The sequence below is a fragment of the Notechis scutatus genome, chromosome 15 (assembly GCF_049901735.1).
Source record: "Notechis scutatus isolate UNSWTSFEM ecotype Mainland chromosome 15, rNotScu1.2, whole genome shotgun sequence".
Lineage (NCBI taxonomy): Eukaryota > Metazoa > Chordata > Lepidosauria > Squamata > Elapidae > Notechis > Notechis scutatus.
This window is the reverse complement of record NC_142023.1, coordinates 9206283-9225762: the sequence shown is the minus strand read 5'-3', so window position 1 is coordinate 9225762 and position 19480 is coordinate 9206283. Positions and strand designations below refer to the sequence as shown.

Sequence of the window (19480 nt, the reverse complement as noted above, 5' to 3'; positions counted from 1 at the left end):
TGCCCTGCCAGGGATCCCAGCCTGGCGCCGGAGCATGTCTTGGCGAGGAGGTGGCATAGACAGTGTGTCGGAGGGACCCAAATGGAGACGTTTCTCCTCTTTTTAAAGTTCTGGATTGGAAGGGCGAGCTTAAGGCTCCTAGGCGCCAACAGTGCTAAGCCCTTCGATCCATTAGAATAGAACTGGAAGGGACCTCGGAGGTCTTCTAGTCCAACCCCCTGCTCAAGCAGGAGACCCTGGACCATTTCAGACAAGGGGCAAGTCCCGTCTCTTCTTGGAAACCTCCAGTGACGGAGCGACCACTGTCACGCCTGAATTTGGTTAGTATTAGTAGTAGAATTCTTTTGTTGACCAAGTGTGATTGGACACACAAGGAATTTGTCTTGGTTCAAATGGTCTCAGTGGACATAAAAGAAAAGATAACATCTGTCAAGAGTCAAGAATCATAAGGTCCAACACTCTTCTCGTGAAATACCTCTGGAGTCGCTCAATCGTATTAATGTCCGTTATATAGTGTGGATTCCAGGCAGATAAGCTGTATTCAAGCATTGGTCTGGCAAAGGTTTTGTATGCCCTGGTTTGCAGTTCAATGTTAGCAGAGAAGGAGCTTCGCAAAATTAGCTTAACAACTCTTAATGCTTTTTTGGCAATGCTGTTATAGTGAGCTCTACGGCTTAGATCTTTTGAAATGAGGACTCCTAAGTTTTGCATTGATGTATGTTCAATCAAGGGGAGAATTGTGAGCTGGTGATTATTGGGTTTTTTTTTTTATGGGATGGATCTACTCCAAGAGTAAATTTACTGGAGCTGAAGCCCAGTAAAACAGGGCAAATCATAAACCTCTTGCAGTGCCTTCTCCTTTCCCCTTGCTGTAAAAACCTCAAGAGCTCACTCGAAGGCCTTCCATAGGATTAGATTAGTCTATATCCTGGAGTGGTTTTCCTTGTCTGAAGAACGGTCCTGGGTCTAAATTATATTGACCCAAGCTGGAGGAATGTCTGAGCTTGGCGTGGAAGGAGAGAGCCAGCTTAAGGGCAGATCGTATATCATCACGCAGGCAGAATAAAAGGAATGGCGTTTTTGTAATTGTATCTTTCCGGCCAGCTGCTTTTCTTGGGTACTCCTAAATATTAAAAAGTTGGCAACTGTAGTATGTATGGAGATTTTGCTGTTGGCCACTTGGAAGTGCAAAGAAAGCTGTGAGGTTCAGGTGTCTTTGGAGGAGGGGAAAACCCACCTCTTTTCCAAAAAAAAAAAAAAAAAAAGGAACTTGCAAGGTTTAACACAGTTTGGGGATTGTGTCTGGTGGAAGTTCTCCGTCACGTAATTTCTATTGCTTATTCCAGAGGTGCTTTTTTCCCCCTCCAGAAGGCAACTAATTTTTCTTGCAGTAAAAAACAAGCACTGTTTAAAAATGAAGGGAAGAAAGCCCCGAAAGCAACCGAGGCCCATCTTTGGCAAGTATCAAGTAATTCATCTGTACATCAATTAACCCACCGCAAAAGACCAAAAAAAAAATAAAAAATGTTGCACAATACTGCACATTTGAAGGGATCTGCAGCTGGTCTATTTGGCAAGACAAAAGAAGAAAAACCACACACACACACACACACACACACACACACACACACACACCTCCTCTGCTCTTTGTTATTTTCAAAACCTTCCCAGAGGCACGATCAAATTCACACCTTCAGACACTGGCCTTTCCAAAGGAAGCACGGATGTTATTTGTTCAGAGAAGTGTAAATCTGAGGCCACTTAAATGGCCTTCCTGAAAATCTGGGCTGGCAGCTGAATCCAAAGATCTTTGCAGACAAAGCAGCCGAAGAACAGAAGACCAAAGTCAGAAGGGACCTTGGAGGTCTTCTAGTCCAACCCCCTGTTCAAGCTATACCACCCTGGACAAAATGGCCCGTCCAGTCTCTTCTTAAAAACTTCCAGTGTTGGAGCACCCACAATTTCAAGAGACAAGCAATTCCACTGCTTAATTATCCTCCCTGTCGGGGAATTCCTCCTTCGTTCTAGGTTGCTTCTCTCCTTGATTAGTTTCCATCCGTTGCTTCTTGTCCTGCCTCTCAGGGGCTTTGGAGAATAGCTTGACTCCCTCTTCTTTGGGGACAGCCCCCTCAAATATTGGAAGACTGCTATCAAGTCACCCCTAGTCCTGGGTAATCCAGCCAGTGGTTTTTAGTTTTGCCAGTCCCCTCGGTTGCAGAGGGGGGGGGGTTTCCAGCCAGCTTCTGCTGCAGATTGACCAAAACAAGCCCACCCCCAACTTTTCTGCCTCCCCTGTTATATTTCAAGGTAGAATCGTGTCAAAGAGGTGGCTATTTGGGGGTAAGCACCGCCTGCGTGTGCGCCTGGCCAAACTACTTTGTATATTTGGAGCCTAGGATTAGAATCGCTTTCTGATCCTCCCACTACACACAAACAAATCAGAAAGGCCAGGGGGCAAAAAAAAAAAAAAAAAAAACCAGTGGAAAATAAATAGAATTAAAATATTTCCTCCCCCACTTCATCTCAAGGTAGGCCTATCAGCTGTTTCTAAGAGTTGGCCTAAAGCTCGCATTGTCCTTGCCATCTTAATTGGCTTCTGCTCTTTCCGCCCATCGTTGTGCTGCTTTTGAAAGGCTAAAAATAACAAGGATTTTATTTTGCTCCTTCTTCCCCGCGCGCCCCAAGCCTTGGCTCTCTTTAATTTCTCTCCCCTTTTGTGTCTCCATCCCAACCCTTCTGGGATGGCCGCCTGGCAGATTTTCCCCTTTCTCTTCTTGGCGTCGTGCATCCTCTCGGGAAGTCCCTTCTGGGCTGGGATTTTCAGAAGCTCCCGTGGGGCCACCAGCAAAGCTCCCAGGCAGGTTGATGGTTTGCTTTCCTTTCACCTGGGAGAGTATTTTGGTGTGACAGCCTTCGCTGTCCTCGTTTGCCTCACATGCCAGGCAACAGAGACCGGTGTGTGTTTTCACCTGTCGCAACTTTTAAGATGGGTGGACTTCCAACTCCCAGAATTCCCCAGGCAGCATACCCCAAATGAAGGAAACCACCGAGCTCGGAGGGGACCAAGGACCCCAAGGTCCTCCTCTCCCTCTCCCTCCTCCTTTTCCTCCAATCCACACACCCCACTCCCTTCTCGCATTGATTGACATTACCTAGTTGGGCAATGAAACGTCTGCAATAAAACTACCAAGCTCAGAGAACACCAAGGATCCCAGTCCTCCTTGTCCTCTTCCACCTCCTCCATAAATCCCATTCCCTTGTAGCACTGATGATGTCACCTAGTGGGGTAATGAAATATCTGCAAGAAAGCTCAGAGAGCACCAAAGAGCCCACAATCCATCCTTCCTCCTCCTCCTCCTCCTCCTCCTCCTCCTCCTCCTCCTCCTCCTCCTCCTCCTCCTCCTCCTCCTCCTCCTCCTCCTCCTCCTCCTCCTCCTCCTCCTCCTCCTCCTCCTCCTCCTCCTCTCCACGCAGGACTGGTGGCTCAGATAGAAGTCTTCTCCTAGCCTACTGGTTTGGCCAGGGCTCTTCTTAACCAGAACTGTGAAGGATGGAACCTGACCATCCTGGAAACTCTTCCTGGTCCTCTGGGACAGTTTCTTGAGTTTACAAAGGGTAAATAAGCATCCATCAACTCTCTTCAGAATTGCCAGGTGGTGGTTCTCTCTGGCAAAGTGTTCCAGCAGTTTATGAAAAGGTAAGCCGAGAAATGAAGCAATTAAAACTGCTGGAGAAGACGGGGGAGAGAGAGAGAGAGAGAGAGAGAATGTTTTAATTATACTTTTATTTAGACCTTAAAATTATACTTTTAATTAGACCTTTTCTAATTTTAGCCAAGGAGCTTCACTGGATCAAAACCTGATATATATATATATTTTTCTATATAAGAAACCTTATCACTGTCCAAATCTTGGCTGGAACTCGGGGAAGTAATTTGCCTGCTAATTAAACCAGAAAAAGATCAGTGAAAAAGGGCTTTTTGTTCCTGTCATAGGCAGAGGCACCATTGTTCAGTGAGATTCCTGTTTATTTTGGGGGCCATCAAAGCAGGTGGGCCATAAGGTCCTTTTCGTCTGTCAGTTAACCTGCCCATGGAATTTATTCCTTGGATTAGGAGGGTATTAATCTCTCCTAATGGATTCATTTATTCCTCCTTGGCTACCTGGAGAATTGAATGGAATAAAAGGGAAAAGAGAAGAGAAAAGGAGAGAAGAGAAGAAGGGAGAGAGAAGAGGCAGAAGAGAAGAAAGGAGAGAGAAGAGAGGGAGAAGACACAAATAGACAAGAAAAGAAGGGAGGAGAGAGAGAAGAGAACTTTTAAAATGTTTGTTTCAACTTGGAGGAAGAGGTTATTTTGTTACATGATTCGAGTGTTGTTTTGATTCTTTTAATTCATATATATTTAAAATTAAGTTCCTGTGTTGTTGCTTAAGAGAACAAAAAGTAACTCAGTAGTTACTTTATGATTTATCTGTATCTATACCGAAGAAAAGTTGGAAGTCAGTTCCTTTTGGTCCCTTTATGATCCCTTCTCCCCCAATTTTCTTTCCTCCTTTTTTGTGGTTATAAACTGGATTAAAAAAAAAAAAAAAGATGGGTCAACTATGAAATCCGGGTGGCGATGAAGGCGTCAGCACCCCATCCGGGCTGTTAACCCACTGACAGAAGGTAGGTTTTTGACTTAGGACCAGAATTGGGAGCAGAAAGCAAAACTCGCTTACCAACTGTCTCGCTTAGTAGAAGGAATTTGGGGGTGGGATTATGGTCGTAAGTCAAGGACGACCTGTGCTCTGGAGAGCTTCCTGTTGATGCTCAAGTGCTGCCTTTCCACAGCCATGTGGCCGCCTGTATAAGTCACAAAAGATGTTTCATTGCTGGCAAAGCCGTCTCAAATCCATCCATCCATCCACCCGCCTCTTATAGCTGATTTGAGATCGGTCCTTTCTGGACTGAGCCGCCCTTGCCGTCAAGGCAGGAGGGGTTCAAATCTTGCGTTCCCGGCTCCGGTGTCGAAGTTGCGGCCCCTTGGCGCAGCGGGCAAAACCTGGCCTCCAATCAACCCATGTGGCACTCCCTTGCCTTTCCAGCCCTAATTGCTTGTTAATAGCAATTTGAGAACTGGGTCCCCGGAGGGACGCAGCTGATCCGTGTATCTGCTGATCTGGGGAGAACCCACGTGGGAGAAGGTTATTGTTTGGATTTAGGGAAGGCTTTTGAAAAATAAGGGCCCTTCCCCCTCCTCTTCTTCCTCCTCCTCCTTTCCTTCCTTCCTTTCCTCCCTCCCTTTTCCCAAGTCCTCCCTCCCTCCCACCCTGCCCTTCCCCTTCTCTTCCTCCTCCTTTCTTTCCTCCTCCCTCCATTCCAGACAAATGGCTGTCCAATCTCTTCTTTAAAAAAAAAAAAAAAAAAAAGTCAGTTTTTAAAGTTTGACGATGTAAACACGGGCAGAAATGCCTTTTGATGAATCCCTTGCCTTTTTTAAAAATATATTTTTGATCAGCTCCGCGATCCCTTGTATATAAGCCAGCTTCCAACTGTAGATCAAAATGTTTGCCGCTAATGGGTCTTAAATGCAGTTCTGCATCTTTAACCATCGCTCTGCAAAATCGTTCCTCTGTGAAGGGGAGGAAAAAAAGAAAAACCCACTTTCTACCTTTTTTTTTTCCATCATTCTCCCACTTCCTTGGCTGCATCTGGGGTATTTTTAGCCTGTCTGCTTCTCTCTATCCTCTCCTTCCCACTCCTCAAATTTGTTTTTATCCATTTGAAGCCAGACTGGCATTTTCTCAGCTTGCTCATTTTTCAGTTCTGTGTATTCTGCCTTTCTCTCTCTCTCTCTCCATCTGTTTCCTCTTCCATACCTCGTTCATACCACCTTGTTTACTTGCTTGCTCAATCCTGTGGGGTTTTTTACCTTGTCTTCACCTTTCTGTGCATAAGACCAGGAGGATTCAGGAGGCTGATTGAGAACTACTTCTTCCAAGTAGAGCTAAATGCAGGGGCGATGGGAAGGTGTACAGGTGGCCCTTGAGGTAGGACCACCTTTGAGCCCAACATTTAGGTGGCTAAAGTTTAAGCTCTAAAAACTGCCAGCTGGTCTCTGCAGATCCTAATTCTGTGTAGACAGGTACACCTGCCTGCTTTCCTGGTGCTCCCAACGATTCAGAAAGCCCCAGAATTACAAGCAAGCAAGGTGATTTTGGCTTCATTCCTTGCCTGATCCCTGCTCTCTCTGGAATTATGAAGTGATTTCTCATCTCAGCTAAGATTGGGCAAAAGCTCTGCACCCAGGAGATTGTTTGGCCCAAAGGAATCCATCACAATCACCAGAATATATCCCGGGTGACATGTTTATGGGGCAAAAATGTGAACGTACAGCTGGGAGGCTTTTCCAGGGAGGGAGGTCAAAGAGTTTTGCTAAAATTAAAAACTAAAATTCGCTTGGAGACACGGAGGTCTTTTTAACGAATGCTTTAAGAGATCGGGGGTTGGGTTGAGGGTCATGGAAATTGCAGGGCCATCTACGTTAACCCTCCAGATTTAAAACGTGGTGCCTTTCGAAAATACGTGGGCCGTGAGGTATTTGCTGATCGTGATCGTATTCGTGATCGCCTGACCACGAAGATACTGCAACCCTTTGTAAGTGTGAAAAACGATCATAACTCACATTTTTTCCCCCCACTGCCATTATCACTTCTCTAAGGTCACTAAACGAAGTGCTGTAAGTCCAGGACTACCCTGTATAAGGTTGGACTAAAAGACTTTTAACACTTAACAAACGTCTCGCTTAAATTTGGGGCTCCACTGGGGTCGCAGGTTCGACCTGTAGATTGCAATTTATATTGTTTTTATTGAGTTCCCTGGTATGATTTGATTGCTTATGAATAACCTGTGACTACCACTAAGCGTTGTCTCTTACGATTCTTGATGAATGCATTTTATTTTTTTATGTACACCGAGAGCCTTTGCATTAGAGACAAATTCCTGGGGTGTCCAATCTACACGTGGCCAATAAAGAACATTCTATCTCTGTCTCTAAATCTCTTTTATTTTATTTCCCTCCCCTCCGCATTCTCCCCCCCCACACCCCCAAGGACAGAGTCTATCTCGAATGGAAACCATGTCCATGTGTGGGATAGATGAGGACATTCCTCAGGGCGAGAGGAAAACGGTCACCGATTTCTGTTACCTGCTGGATAAATCGAAACAGCTTTTCAACGGCTTAAGGTGAGTCGTTTTTTGACTTTGGGTCTCCTTGCACACCCGTGGAGGGAGCTGCGTTGGCTCCCGCTGGCCTCCCTTGGGGATGCAAAATTGCAGGGCCTGGCTGCCCACTTCTCTAGGTAGCCCCTGTTGTGCCAGGTTCTTTAAGGCATGGAAAGATGAATATAATGGAAGCCTCCCGGAGGATGTCCCTCCAACTGTCACTTCTCCTCTTCTTCCTGGGGGATAAACTGAGGTTTGTTTGTTTGTTTGTTTTTTTAAATTGTTATCTTACAGAGATTTGCCCCAATATGGGCAGAAGCAGTGGCAATCTTATTTCGGCAGGACCTTTGATGTTTACACCAAGCTCTGGAAGTTCCAACAGCAGCATCGGTAAGAGAACTGTTCCCAGTTTCGAGGGGAAGGGGAAGGAGGAGGAGGAGAAGGAGGAGGGGGAGGAAGAGGAGGAGGAGGTCATCATCTTTGGTGCTCTCTGAGCTTGGCGGTTTTCTTGCAAACATTGTCCAAACTAGGTGACACCTTTAGTGATACTTTACTGGGGAATGGAGGCTACGACCCATAAGAACAGTTGAAGGAATTGAATAGCTCTAGTTTGAGGAAAAGAAGGACCAGGGGTGACATGATAGCAGAGTTCCAATATTTTGAGGGGCTGCCCCAATTCTGCAAAGCCCCAGAAGGCAGGACAAGAAGCAACAGATGGAAACTCATCAAGGAGAGAAGCAACCTAGAGCTAAGGAGGAATTTCCTGACAGCGAGAATAGAAATTCTTTATTGGCCAAGTGTGATTGGACACACAAAGAATTTGCCTTGGTGCAAGTGCACCAATTCCATCTGTGGAACCACTTGCCTCCAGAAGTTGTGGATGCTCCAACACTGGAAGGTTTTAAGACGAGATGGGACAACCATTTGTCTGAAACGATGTAGGGCTGCCTGCCTGAGAAGAAGGTTGGACTAGAAGACCTCCAAGGTTCCTTCCAGCTCTGTCACTTTGATATTCTGTTACTTTTGGAAGTAAAACCTGAAAGACTATAAAGTACAGAGGTTGTGTATTGAAGTGTCTGACCTGCGGTTTCCTTTTCTTGGGGTGGTGGGGTCACTAATGAAGACAAGTTCTGGACAATCGGTACGGCCTGAAGCGCTGGCAGATCGGAGAGATTGCCTCCAAGATTGGGCAGCTTTATTACCACTACTAGTAAGTAACTGCATGTGTGAAAGGGAAGGTTGGGCGGGAAGGGTCAAAGCTAACAAAAAGCAGGGATTCCCTTTCTGCAAATGTTCTGAACCCGTTTTGCAGAACGATTCTGAAAATGTGCTCAAGAGCTGCGATGGCATCTCCAAAGGCAGAACTTTCTTGCATGGGCGATCAGGTTACAAGTGGTTCTCGACTTACATCTGGTTTTTGATCATGTGACCACGGGTTCATAAGTGTGGGAAACGGTCATCAGTCTCTTTTTTTCCAATGCCCTTGTAACTATTCTGACCCAGGCTTCCCAAAACCACGAAGCCGACTCCTCGTCCCAATCAAACCCCTTTTATTTATATAGGTTAAAGTGAATTCCTCTCCAGCAAAGTTCCGGCAAACAGCCTGTCAAGAGATTTCACCACTACAGACCGTTATCAGGTTTGGAGAGTTGCCAGGCCGATATCTTCCAGACGTCACGCCGTGGCAAACAATATTTGACAAAAAGTCAGGAACAGATCTTCACCCTCATGAATTAACTAATTGTCTCCTGCAAAACCCCACTCCCCTTTCGCTTCTCTTTATTCCCTCTGGGAGGGGCCATTCACCGTCCAACTGAGCCCTTACTCCCAAGTCGACCCTTGTTCCTTAACTGTTCCCTTCTCCTGGCAGCTCTGCTCATGCACATATCTGGAACAGGCTCCAGCTGTTCTTCTTCCCCACTGATCTCCAACTCCAAGGGCAGCTGATAATTGTCGGGTGGCCCTGGCCCCATCTCTGCCTCCGACGCAGAGCCCTCGTCCGAGCCTTCCCCAGACTCCAGGACTGACCCATGTTCCTCCCCAACCTCCTCACTGTCCGAGTCTTCCGCCAGCTCTGCTGGCCACTGGCGGGCCACAACAGTAACTTTGAACGGTCGTTAAACAAACTGCTGTAAGTCAAGGACTACCTGTAGTTGAATCCCCACATTTTGCGAGCATGCTTTCAAACAGATTAAAATCTAGGAGTCTCATTATTTGTTGGAGGTTCTTCATTCCACCACTTCATGATATACATGACTTTTCTACAGTGAGTTAAGCTTCTTTCGTCAGATAAGATTAAAAAAAAAAACAAGACTCTAGTGATGTAGTTTCTTTTGGAATAGTCCTCCTCGACATGAGCGTTTCTGGAAGTGTTGGACTTCTCCAAAACCTGCCTTCTGGGCTGGACATGTTAAAGGTTGGAGTCCAACTGAGAAGAATGTCCAGTCGGAAGATGCCTATGGAGGTCTTCCCCTGATGTTGCCCTGGAAGCCGCATGGCTTAGCGGGGTCTCTTGTAGTGGTTCGTTTTTAGCCCCTTCACCTTTCTGGTGGACACCTTGGATATTTAGTAGACCACCTGGTACGTCTTCTCCAAAGAACATGAAGGCAGAGTAAGAAGGAAGCTAACTGAGGAGAGAAGCAACCTAGAACGAAGGAGGAATTCCCTGACAGGGAGGATAATTAAGCAGCGGAATTGCTTGTCTCTTGAAATTGTGGGTGCTCCAACACTGGAGGTTTTTAAGAAGAGACTGGACAGCCATTTGTCCAGGGTGGTATAGCTTGAATAGGGGGTTGGACTAGAAGACCTCCAAGGTCCCTTCCAACTCTATTACCTGATCAGAATAGAAAGGAATAAGACTCAGGATTGTGCCGGAGGGAAAAAATCGTTTGAAGTCGAAGCAGAGCGCTTCTTATCTCGCGCCTCTTTTCTCCACAGCCTTCGCACCTCTGAAACCAGCTATCTGAACGAAGCTTTCTCCTTCTATTCTGCGATACGGCAGAGATCTTACTACTCCCAAGTCAATAAGGAAGACAGGTCAGGCTTGTGAGTTTTCTTTAATTCTTCAAAAAGCCAGAAATGTTGCGTTGTCGTTGTGTGGCTCCTGTTGGTGGGGGGACAGGATGGTGTGACAAGTTCTTCTGGGCATGGGCTTTGGAAAGTCCATCAACAGTTGAGGCTGGATCTCTGGGACTTAGCGAAAGTTCCTTCTCCCCACGGGATTTGCTTTGCCTCATCCATCCATCCATCCATCCATCCATCCATCCATCCATCGCTACTCAAAATGAAAGAGAAAGGAGAAAGAAGGAGAAAGATAGATCATCAGTTAGGACTTTTGAGAAGAAGAAAGTCAGCCTAAATATGGTGTCCCTCAACCTTCCTCTCCCAAGAAGCAAGATATTTTCTTTTTTGCTGCATAGTTGTCCTCCCGTCGGCTTTTCCTCTTTTCGCAGGCCTGAGCTGGTGGTTAAGAAACTACGTTATTACGCCCGGTTCATCGTGGTTTGTCTCTTACTCAACAAAATGGTTGTAGTCAAGGATCTTGTCAAGGCAAGTCTCCCCTTGGTGTGACACTCAAGGTTGTAGCCAGTGGTGGTCTTAAGAGAAGACCTTTGCAAGGAATGTCTTGGTTTTCCCCCCCCCAGGAACTCTCGGATGAGATCGAAGATTACACCCACCGTTTCAACACCGAGGATCAAGTCGAGTGGAATCTTGTCCTGCAAGAAGTGGCCGCTTTCATTGAGGTAAGATCTGCGGAGATCTAACAAAAATTCCTGCTCATCCACACCCCAAAGAGGCTATTTCCCTCCCATCAGATCATTCCATCTTTTAAGCAAAGAAAAGAAAAGGGAAGGATCTTTTTCGGATGTGTTTCTCGAGCATTTTTTTTTTTCTCGGTGGGGTAAATGAAAACCTGGCTTGCTTGGGTGGATCTTGCAAAAAGGGTGGGGCCTCGCTAGCAGCGGTGGCTCTTCTGTCCCAAGGACCGGCTCATAGAATTCCACTGCTCTCCTCTCCTCTGCCTTCTGTGCATCTGCATGTCAGGCACTGGACCCGGCTGTTCCTCCTCTTCCTCATCAGCCACCTCCAGATCTGGGGGCTGTTGACTCTTCATCTGAGGGCTGACGGGTAGCCCAGGCTCCGCCCCTCCCCCCCTCTCTGACAGCTCCATTCCCTCTTCCCCCTCGGAGCTGCCAAGTTGCCTTGATGCTGACCCTGACTCCCACGCCTCCACCACCTCTGCCGGAGGGGGCTGGCGGTCGACAGGGGCTCAATTGTGGTTGTAAGGCGAGGACTACTTATATGGAAAGAACCATTGGCCGTGCTGATTTTTATGCCGTTATCACATGTTATCTCTTAAGCTTCATCTGCTGGGGTTGGTTCTCCAGACTCTTCATCATCTCGATCTTCTCTCTAGGCAGACCCAGTCATGGTCTTGAACGATGACAACACTCTGGTCATCTTGTCCAACCGCCTGTCGGAAACAGGAGCCCCTTTGCTGGAACAAGGCATGATTGTGGGGCAGTTAACGCTGGCCGACGCCCTCATTATTGGCAATTGCAACAATCAGGTGGGTCTCTCCCTCCCCCTCCCCCCCTGCCTTGATGCTTGCGTATGTCACCGCACGTCGCCCTGACAGAGTGGACATTGGCTGGTATATAGGTGGTCCTTGACTTACAACCGTTCCATTTAGTGACCTTTTGAAGTTGAAACAAAGGGACAAAACTCTCCCAGGAACAGCCTTCGGCTGCAGAGAATCAAGTCCAAAAAGTGGTCCACAAAAAGGAACGGCAATAACTCCACATGGTTGGGAGGATGCCCGGAACGCAGATAACCAAAGTCAACACAAGATAAACTCACGTTTGCTCCCAGCAGACGCCGCACTCAGCATGCCTCTCTTTTAAACTCTCTTCCCAGGTGTGGCTAATGAAGGGAATCAGGGCCCTTTCCTCCCCCATAAGCCATGCAACCCACGTTGCTCCCTTCTCCGTTCCTCCCTGCGTGCCCTAGGATGATGAGGGAGTGGGCCTGGGTCTTCCTCTGAACTCTCTCCCCTTTGTTCTACCTCTCTCCTGCTCTGCCCAGCCGGACTTTGCCCTTCCCCAGTTTCCTCCACAGCCAATGGAGCCACACTCCCACTCCCTGTCAGCTGCATTGGTGGGATGAGAGCCTGCCTTGTTTTGAATCTTTCTCCTGGCCATCTCCAACCTGGTTTAAAATGCCCCCCTGGTTCTTTGGCAGGTGAAGTTCAGTGAGCTGACCATCGACATGTTCCGCATGCTTCAGGCGCTGGAGAGGGAGCCCATGAACCTTGCGACACAGATGAACAAGCCAGGGCTACAGGCAAGTCTGTCCTGCGTAATAGGGTCACGCTTCTCCTGGTTTTCCTTGGAAGTGTGGGTCAGCCGTTGTGGCAGGCGCTTCAGAGCGCTCATCCCGAAGCTTGTAGGTATTCCTCTCCCAAGATCCGGCCTTCAGTCTGACGTACGCCTCCTGCCCTTCCCCTGGGGATGCTCCAAGGTTACGGCAGGTGGGGGGAGGAGAAAGAGAGCGTTGCCAGCCCAGAATTACTCAGAGAGATTCCTTAACTTGGGGGCAACATTTGAATTTAGGTCTTCCGAATGCTGGCTGGAGCTCCCTGGAGCCATTAGGTTTTGCTCTGTTGAGGTTAACACAATAAAAATGACCCCAAAATGGGTTCAACCTCCCTCCCTCCCTCTCTTTCTCTCCTTCCCTTTACTTCTTCTTTCCTCCTGCCTCCTTCTTTTTCCTTCCTTCCTTCCTTCCTTCCTTCCTTCCTTCCTTCCTTCCTTCCTTCCTTCCTTCCTTCCTTCCTTCCTTCCTTCCTTCCTTCCTTCCTTCTTCCCTGCCTTCCTTCCTTCCTCTTTTTCCCCTTACTATTTCTTCCTCCCTCCCTCTTTTTCCTTCCTTCCTTCCTTTCTTCTTTTCTCCTTTGAAAATTATATATATACACACACACACACACACTGTATACTCACACACACACACATGTAAAATATATATATATATATATATATATATATATATATATATATATATATATATATATATATATATATATATACTATAAACATATGTATATATATATATTGCATAATATATATTATATAAGCAAGCAAACACACAAACAAATAAACACATACACAAACACACACACACGGAACTTCTTTAAGGAGGTGTGTTTTTTTCTTCCGCAGGAAAGCACCGAAAAACCAGCCAGAAGAGAAAACCCTCACAAATACTTGTTGTACAAGCCAACTTTCAGCCAGCTCTACACTTTCCTTGCAGCGTCATTTAAGGTTTGTGAAGCAGAGGTGAGGCTGGTCCCATCCTCTGATAGGAGGTTCAATCTCACCTGTCCCTCCCTGGAGGCAGTAATAAGCTCAGTGAGGTCAAGATGTTGTCCAGAGAAGGTGATGGTGACCCTGCATAGGAAACAAGGCAGACTGATGAGGTTACCTACTTGGGTCATGAAACGTCTGCTAGAAAACAACCAGGCTCAAGAGAGCACCAGGGACCCCACAGTTCAACCCCGAGCCGCAGATATTTTTCTCTGTGAATATGAATAAAACTCTATGAGGGTTTCACCTTGTTTTCCAGAAGGAATTTGCTTGACTTAAGAGAATTAGCTTGGGGGGGGGGGGTTGATGTAGCTTGTTCTCCCCTAGATTTATCTGTTTGGGTTTTGGGTGAACCTGTGACAAAAGATCTTCAAACATGTCTCTTTTCCCAAATACATCTTCTTGACTTCCCTCCCCTTCCTCCCTCCCTTCTTTCTTCAAATATTTTTCTATCCATCTTCTTTTCTCTTTCTTTCCTTCCTTCCTCCCTCTCAAAATATTTTCTATCCATCTTTTCTCCTTTCCTCCCTCCCTCCCTTTTGCCTCTTTCCTCCCTCCCTTCGTCCGTTCCTTTGTTCCTTCCTTTCTTCCGCCTCTCTTTCTTCCCTCCCTCCTCCCATCCGTCCCTTCCTTCCTCTCAAATATTTTTCTATCCATCTTTTCTTCTTCCTTCCTTCCTTCCTTCCTTCCTTCCTTCCTTCCTTCCTTCCTTCCTTCCTTCCTTCCTTCCTTCCTTCCTTCCTTCCTTCCTTCCTTCCTTCCTCAAAATATTCTCTATCCATCTTTTCTCCTTGCCTCCCTCCTCTCTCTCTCCTGGTCCCCTTTTTCAGGAGCTGCCTGCCAACAGCGTGCTGTTGATCTACTTGTCAGCCACCGGCGTCTTCCCTTCAGGTCGTTCGGATAGTGAAGGTACAAATAAAGGAATGCTTCCTGTCGTGAACAGGGCTTGAATTCTCTTTCCAGTTTAAGGACAGCAAGGCGGCCTCCATGCTTAACCCTAAGCCTTCTCTCCGGAGAAGTGGATGTTTCCCTTCATTGGGTCTTGTGGGGGGGGGGGGTCTTCCACTCTTTGGGCCCAGAAGATTGTGACCCCAAGTCTGGTCCTTTCTCCACCACCACCCCCTTTCGTGGGGTGGAGACCTCAGCTGGAACCCTTCCCGCCCTACCGCCAATGGGACATGTCATTCAGGGACGTGTCCCTCTGGAGAAGAAGGGTCGACGATGCTTTGGGGCTCCTTATGGAGAACATCTGGTAGAGTGTGATGAAGCAGAGACGTTCTTATGGACTGTTGTGGGTCATACCACCTAACCTATCAGAAATCCTGATGTTTTTTTTTGCTTTACCTGGCCTGGGGAACACCTGGCCTTTAGGAGCTTTCCAACCTGGCCTTGGGGTGACATGGTGGCTGTTTTCCTTGTTGGTCATGACAGTTCAAGCCTTTCTCACGACCGTGATAGTTTCCGTCCTCCGGTCCTCACTTCTGTGTCCTTCCTTGGTCAAAGGACTATCTGTTGCTTGCCCCCTCCCCCTCCCAGCTCCTCCTCCTCCTCCTCCTCTTCCTCCCACTTTTAAAAAATTTGCTGCTAAATCCTTGGAGAAAAATTAAGGATCTGGTGGGACCGGATCTGTCCCCAACCAAGGGCTCCCTTGGCATTGACGTTGCACCCACACTTCATCCCATCCGTTTTGAGACTTGCATTCCTTTATAAAACGCATGCTTATTACATCTGCCTTGCATGAATCATAAAACTTTTCCAGAGTCTTTCTCACTCATTTTCCCCAACAAAACCCTACAAAACAATAGAGGTAAAGGTTGCGGGTCCCGCCCGCCCCGAAATAGCTTTGGAAAAGTTGTTTACGGGGTTTGCGGAGTGTGTTTTGGTGCTGGGTCTCTTCTATCTCTTGTTAGAGCAAGGGGTTGGGCTAGAAGACCTTTAACGTTGCTTCCAACTCCGTTATTCTGTTCTTTTGTGGTCTGTGTTTTGTGATCTCATTGTCTCTGGTAGTTGACAGACCAACCTCTACCTCTAACTTTGGGAAAGCCCTTGAGATGTCTACCTTACGGATGCTTTTAAGTAGAATGGGAACTGCAGCTCAAGGCCATCCAAAGCTTTCGGCGCCATCTCATAAAACCCAAGTATTGCAGAAGTTTCTGCTCACTTTGGTCTCTGTAGACCGTGATTAAGACGGCACGTCACAGCAAGCCTTGGTCTGTAGAAAAACTCCAATGAACTATGCCCTGGTTTGAGATGCATGAAGGAACATATCCAACGCAGGAGGTCCATCTGACCAGAGTAATTCTTGGACTTCTGGACGACCAAGAGCCGTTACGGATAACGTGGCTTTGGCTCTCAATTTAAAAGGGTGCATTGAGTGACTGATGAGATGCCTTCAAGCCAATGCCAATTCTTTGCAATCGCCTTGCTCTCTCTGTGTTAAGAGTTCCCAATCAGACCCTCCAATGGAGAATGGGGCATATAGTGCAGCATCTAACACTGATTTATACAATCGTCTTTCCCACCCAACTCGGTTGGGCGTGAACAAGGTTTGTCTCCATTTGGGTTATTCGAAACATAGAGGCAGTGTCAGCTTTTAACAGTGGTTTCTATGCAAGACAGCTGTATACATACATACACGTGTTAGGCAAATACCTGGCAATCAATCAATCTTCAACTCTACACGGAGAACTACAATGGAGAGAGAACACGAGGAGAGAGAAGACGCCCTCTCATGGCCTCCTTTATATAGACAGCTTCTTAAAGTGGCAGTAGCCCTGCTGGCTCATCCTCATTGCATCAGCATTTACAGCAGTTGCTCAGCTCTTAAATCTTCATTACCTTAAGAGACAGTCCTCAACTTACGGCTACAGCAGAGCCCCAAATCTCTGCTGCTAAGCGAGACATTTCTTAAGTGAATTTTGCCATGTTTACGACTTTTCTTGCCACGGTTGCTTAAGTGAACTACTGCAGGTGATATGCTAAGTCACCAGTCGTTAAACGAAACTGGCTTCCCCATGGAGGTCACAAAAGGGGATCCCATGACACCCCCCGGGACATTGCAACCGACATTGAGTACATGCCAGTTGCCACGTGTCCGAATTTTGATCCCAGGATCACAGGGTAGCCGCTGTGAAAAACAGTTGTAGGTCACATTTTTGCAGTGCCGTTGTAACTTTGGATGGCCACTAAATGAACTGCTGTAAGTTGAGGACTCACCGCAACCCACATATTCCTTCTTTCAACCTCTTAACTTCCAAACAGCTCGGTGCTTCTCAAACTTGGCAGCCTTAAGATGGATGGTTTCAAGCCAAGGTTTATTGTCCAGCTAGTCATCTGTATGCTACTTTCAACTACTGTCGGAATTCTTCCTCCTGGGATTTTTGGGGGTCCCTGTGTTCTGTGTTTATCTCATTGCCAAGCCAGCTGCTGTCCTTACTTCCCACTTGCTCCCTGCAGGTCCCTACGATTTTGGGGGCGTCCTGACAAATAGCAACCGGGATATCATAAACGGGGACGGAATCCACAAACGGAACCAGTTGTACAAGGAAATGCATTGGTGAGTTGTTTGTTTCTCGGCCCTCTACGAGACCGATGGGTGTAGACAAAAAAAATCATATATAGGCAGTCCTGCACTTAGGACCGGATGTCAGGGTTCCAACACCCCCGAAACAAACAAAACTCTGAGGCAGGCCATTTCGTCAGAGAATAGGTCTATTGGATACCCCCTGTTGGCACAGGCTGGTGGAAAACCGACTCTGAATATTCCCGCAGTTTTTTCACCCGATTAAAAGTAAAAGTGTGTCATTTCCCCAAAACAACCAGTCACGTGGCCCAATCGGGATACAGTCCAGTTGCTAGGTGACATCAAACCCCTCCTTCTGAGCACCTGCAGGAATGTCCTTGGTTCCCAAGAGAAAATATTTTGTTTTGGCTACAACACCCCCAACTATCTCCTATTTCCCCCTCCCCATCCCTCAGCTCCATTGCGTTAGCTCTGAAGTCTCAAAGGGCCCTTGGTCAGGCCAGCTTCAGGGCGGACACTGGAATTTGACTTTCCTCCAATGGCTTCCTTCCTCCCTCCTCCTTCCTTCCTTCCTTCCTTCCTTCCTTCCCTCCTCCCTCCCCTCCCTCCCTCCCTCCCTCCCTCCCTCCCTCCCTTCCTCTTTCTCTCCTTCCCCTTGCTACTTCCTCCTTTTTCCTTCCTTCCTTCCTTCCTTCCTTCCTTCCTTCCTTCCTTCCTTCCTTCCTTCCTTCCTTCCTTCCTTCCTTCCTTCCTTCCTCTTCCTCTCTTCTTCCTTCCCCTTAACTACTTCCTTCCTCCTTCCTTCCCCTTTTCCTCCCTCCCTCCTCCCTTCCTCTCTTTCTCTCCTTTGAAAAATTATATATATATATTACACATTCTGGATTCCACCCCCACCCCCTTTTTTTCCAGCTTGCACCCTGGTGATCTCTACCCTTTCACCAGGAAACCTCTGTTCGTCATAGTGGATTCCTCGAACAGCGTTGCCTACAAGGTAAGCCTGTTTAAGAGTTACTAGTCCTCTTGAGCATATCAACCAGGGATAATCCTGGGCTTACGTACGGAATGGCATGAGGAGGCCAAGACAAGGAAATTAGCTTAACATTTGAGGAATATTTTCTTTCTTGGATCTAGCCCTTAACTTGCAAATGAAGAGTAAACTGTAAATCTATTTCCCTCCCCAAATCTAAAGGGTTGTAGATGAGAAAACCTGAACTTGAGTTTGGGTTCTGCACAAAGCATCTCTTTTGGAGCAATAATCCAGAAAAAAGAGACCTGGATGGCATGAGTTCTAGTCCTGCCTTAGGCATGAAAGCCAGCTGGGCGAGTTTGGGCCAATTCCTCTTTCTCTCAGTCCAGCCCACTTCACAGGGCTGTTGTGGGGAAAATAAGAGGCGGAAGGAGCCTCAGCTACATCCACTGCTTTATTTATAAAGAAACGATAAAGGTGGAATATAAACAAAAGGCTGTTCTTGGTTTTCCAACGTTCCTTATGGATCAAAGCATCGAGGACCGCAGGGGAGTCTGCCCTGCAGCTACCCTTCCTTTGGGAGTTTGTTTGGTCGTGGGAACCCACCTCTTGTGATTCACAAGGCTTGCTTTGAGGGATGGGCCGTTGCGGAATCACAGAACCTGGCCCACTGAGCTGGCCAGCTCTGCAGAGCACTTTCTGGCAGGCGTTGTTTATTTATTTCCGCCACTCCATTCGTATTTTCTCCCTTTTTGCTAAGGCCAGCAACTCTGCCCTGGCTGCTATTTTGCACAGACCTGCAGACAGGAATTCCCTCCACTCCCCCCCTCCCCCCCTTCAGCTCATAAATCTGCTTGAGCTCCTTCCGTCTTGGTCAGGAGCGCTTTGCTTAATCGGCACATTGCTAAAAGACTGGGAGGAAAGGGAGAGAGAGGAGAGAGAGAGAAAGAGAGAAAGGAAGAAAAAAGAGAAGAATAAGGAAGAAAGGCAGAAAGGAAGGACGGAAGAGAGAGAAAGAAAAAAGAAAGAAAGAGAAGAATAAGAAAGGGAGAGAGAGAAAGAAAAGAGAAAGAAAGAAAGGGAGAGAGAGAAGAGAGAAAGAAAAGAGGGAGAAAGAAAAGAGATAGAGAAAGAAAGAATAAGAAAAAGGGCGAGAGAAAGAGAAAAAGAAAGAATAAAAGAAAAAGAAAAGAGAGAAAAAGAAAGAAGAGAGAGAAAAGAATAAGAGAGAGAAAGAAAAGAGAGAAAGAGAAGAGAGAAAGAGAAGAAAGAAAGAGAAGAGAGAGAGAAAGAGAAAAAAGAGAAAGAGAGGAAGAAAGAGGAGCCAGGCCGGGGAGATGAATATTATCCAGATTATCCTTGCTGGTTTTCAATATATCATTTTAGGAGGGATTAGTTTAAGGAAACGTATTGGTCTGACCC

At 46.9% G+C, this 19480-nt stretch overlaps 1 protein-coding gene across 3 annotated transcripts in view; it reads left to right on the top strand.

Moving 5' to 3' along the window:
- SCAI (suppressor of cancer cell invasion) overlaps positions 1–19480 on the top strand; it is a 32309-nt gene that overhangs the window by 6735 nt on the left and 6094 nt on the right. Inside the window, exons 3-15 of one of the 3 annotated variants that reach the window (XM_087944173.1) lie at positions 3475–3697; positions 7095–7227; positions 7501–7596; positions 8330–8416; positions 10144–10251; positions 10659–10755; positions 10851–10949; positions 11624–11776; positions 12448–12549; positions 13425–13526; positions 14399–14477; positions 17025–17124; positions 18001–18082. In XM_087944173.1, coding sequence (XP_087800299.1) covers positions 7112–7227; positions 7501–7596; positions 8330–8416; positions 10144–10251; positions 10659–10755; positions 10851–10949; positions 11624–11776; positions 12448–12549; positions 13425–13526; positions 14399–14477; positions 17025–17124; positions 18001–18082 — 1221 coding nt within the window. In that variant the 5' untranslated portion in view covers positions 3475–3697; positions 7095–7111. The remainder of the gene's footprint in view (positions 1–3474; positions 3698–7094; positions 7228–7500; positions 7597–8329; positions 8417–10143; positions 10252–10658; positions 10756–10850; positions 10950–11623; positions 11777–12447; positions 12550–13424; positions 13527–14398; positions 14478–17024; positions 17125–18000; positions 18083–19480) is intronic. The other 2 variants (XM_087944175.1, XM_087944174.1) reach the window with 2 other exon arrangements.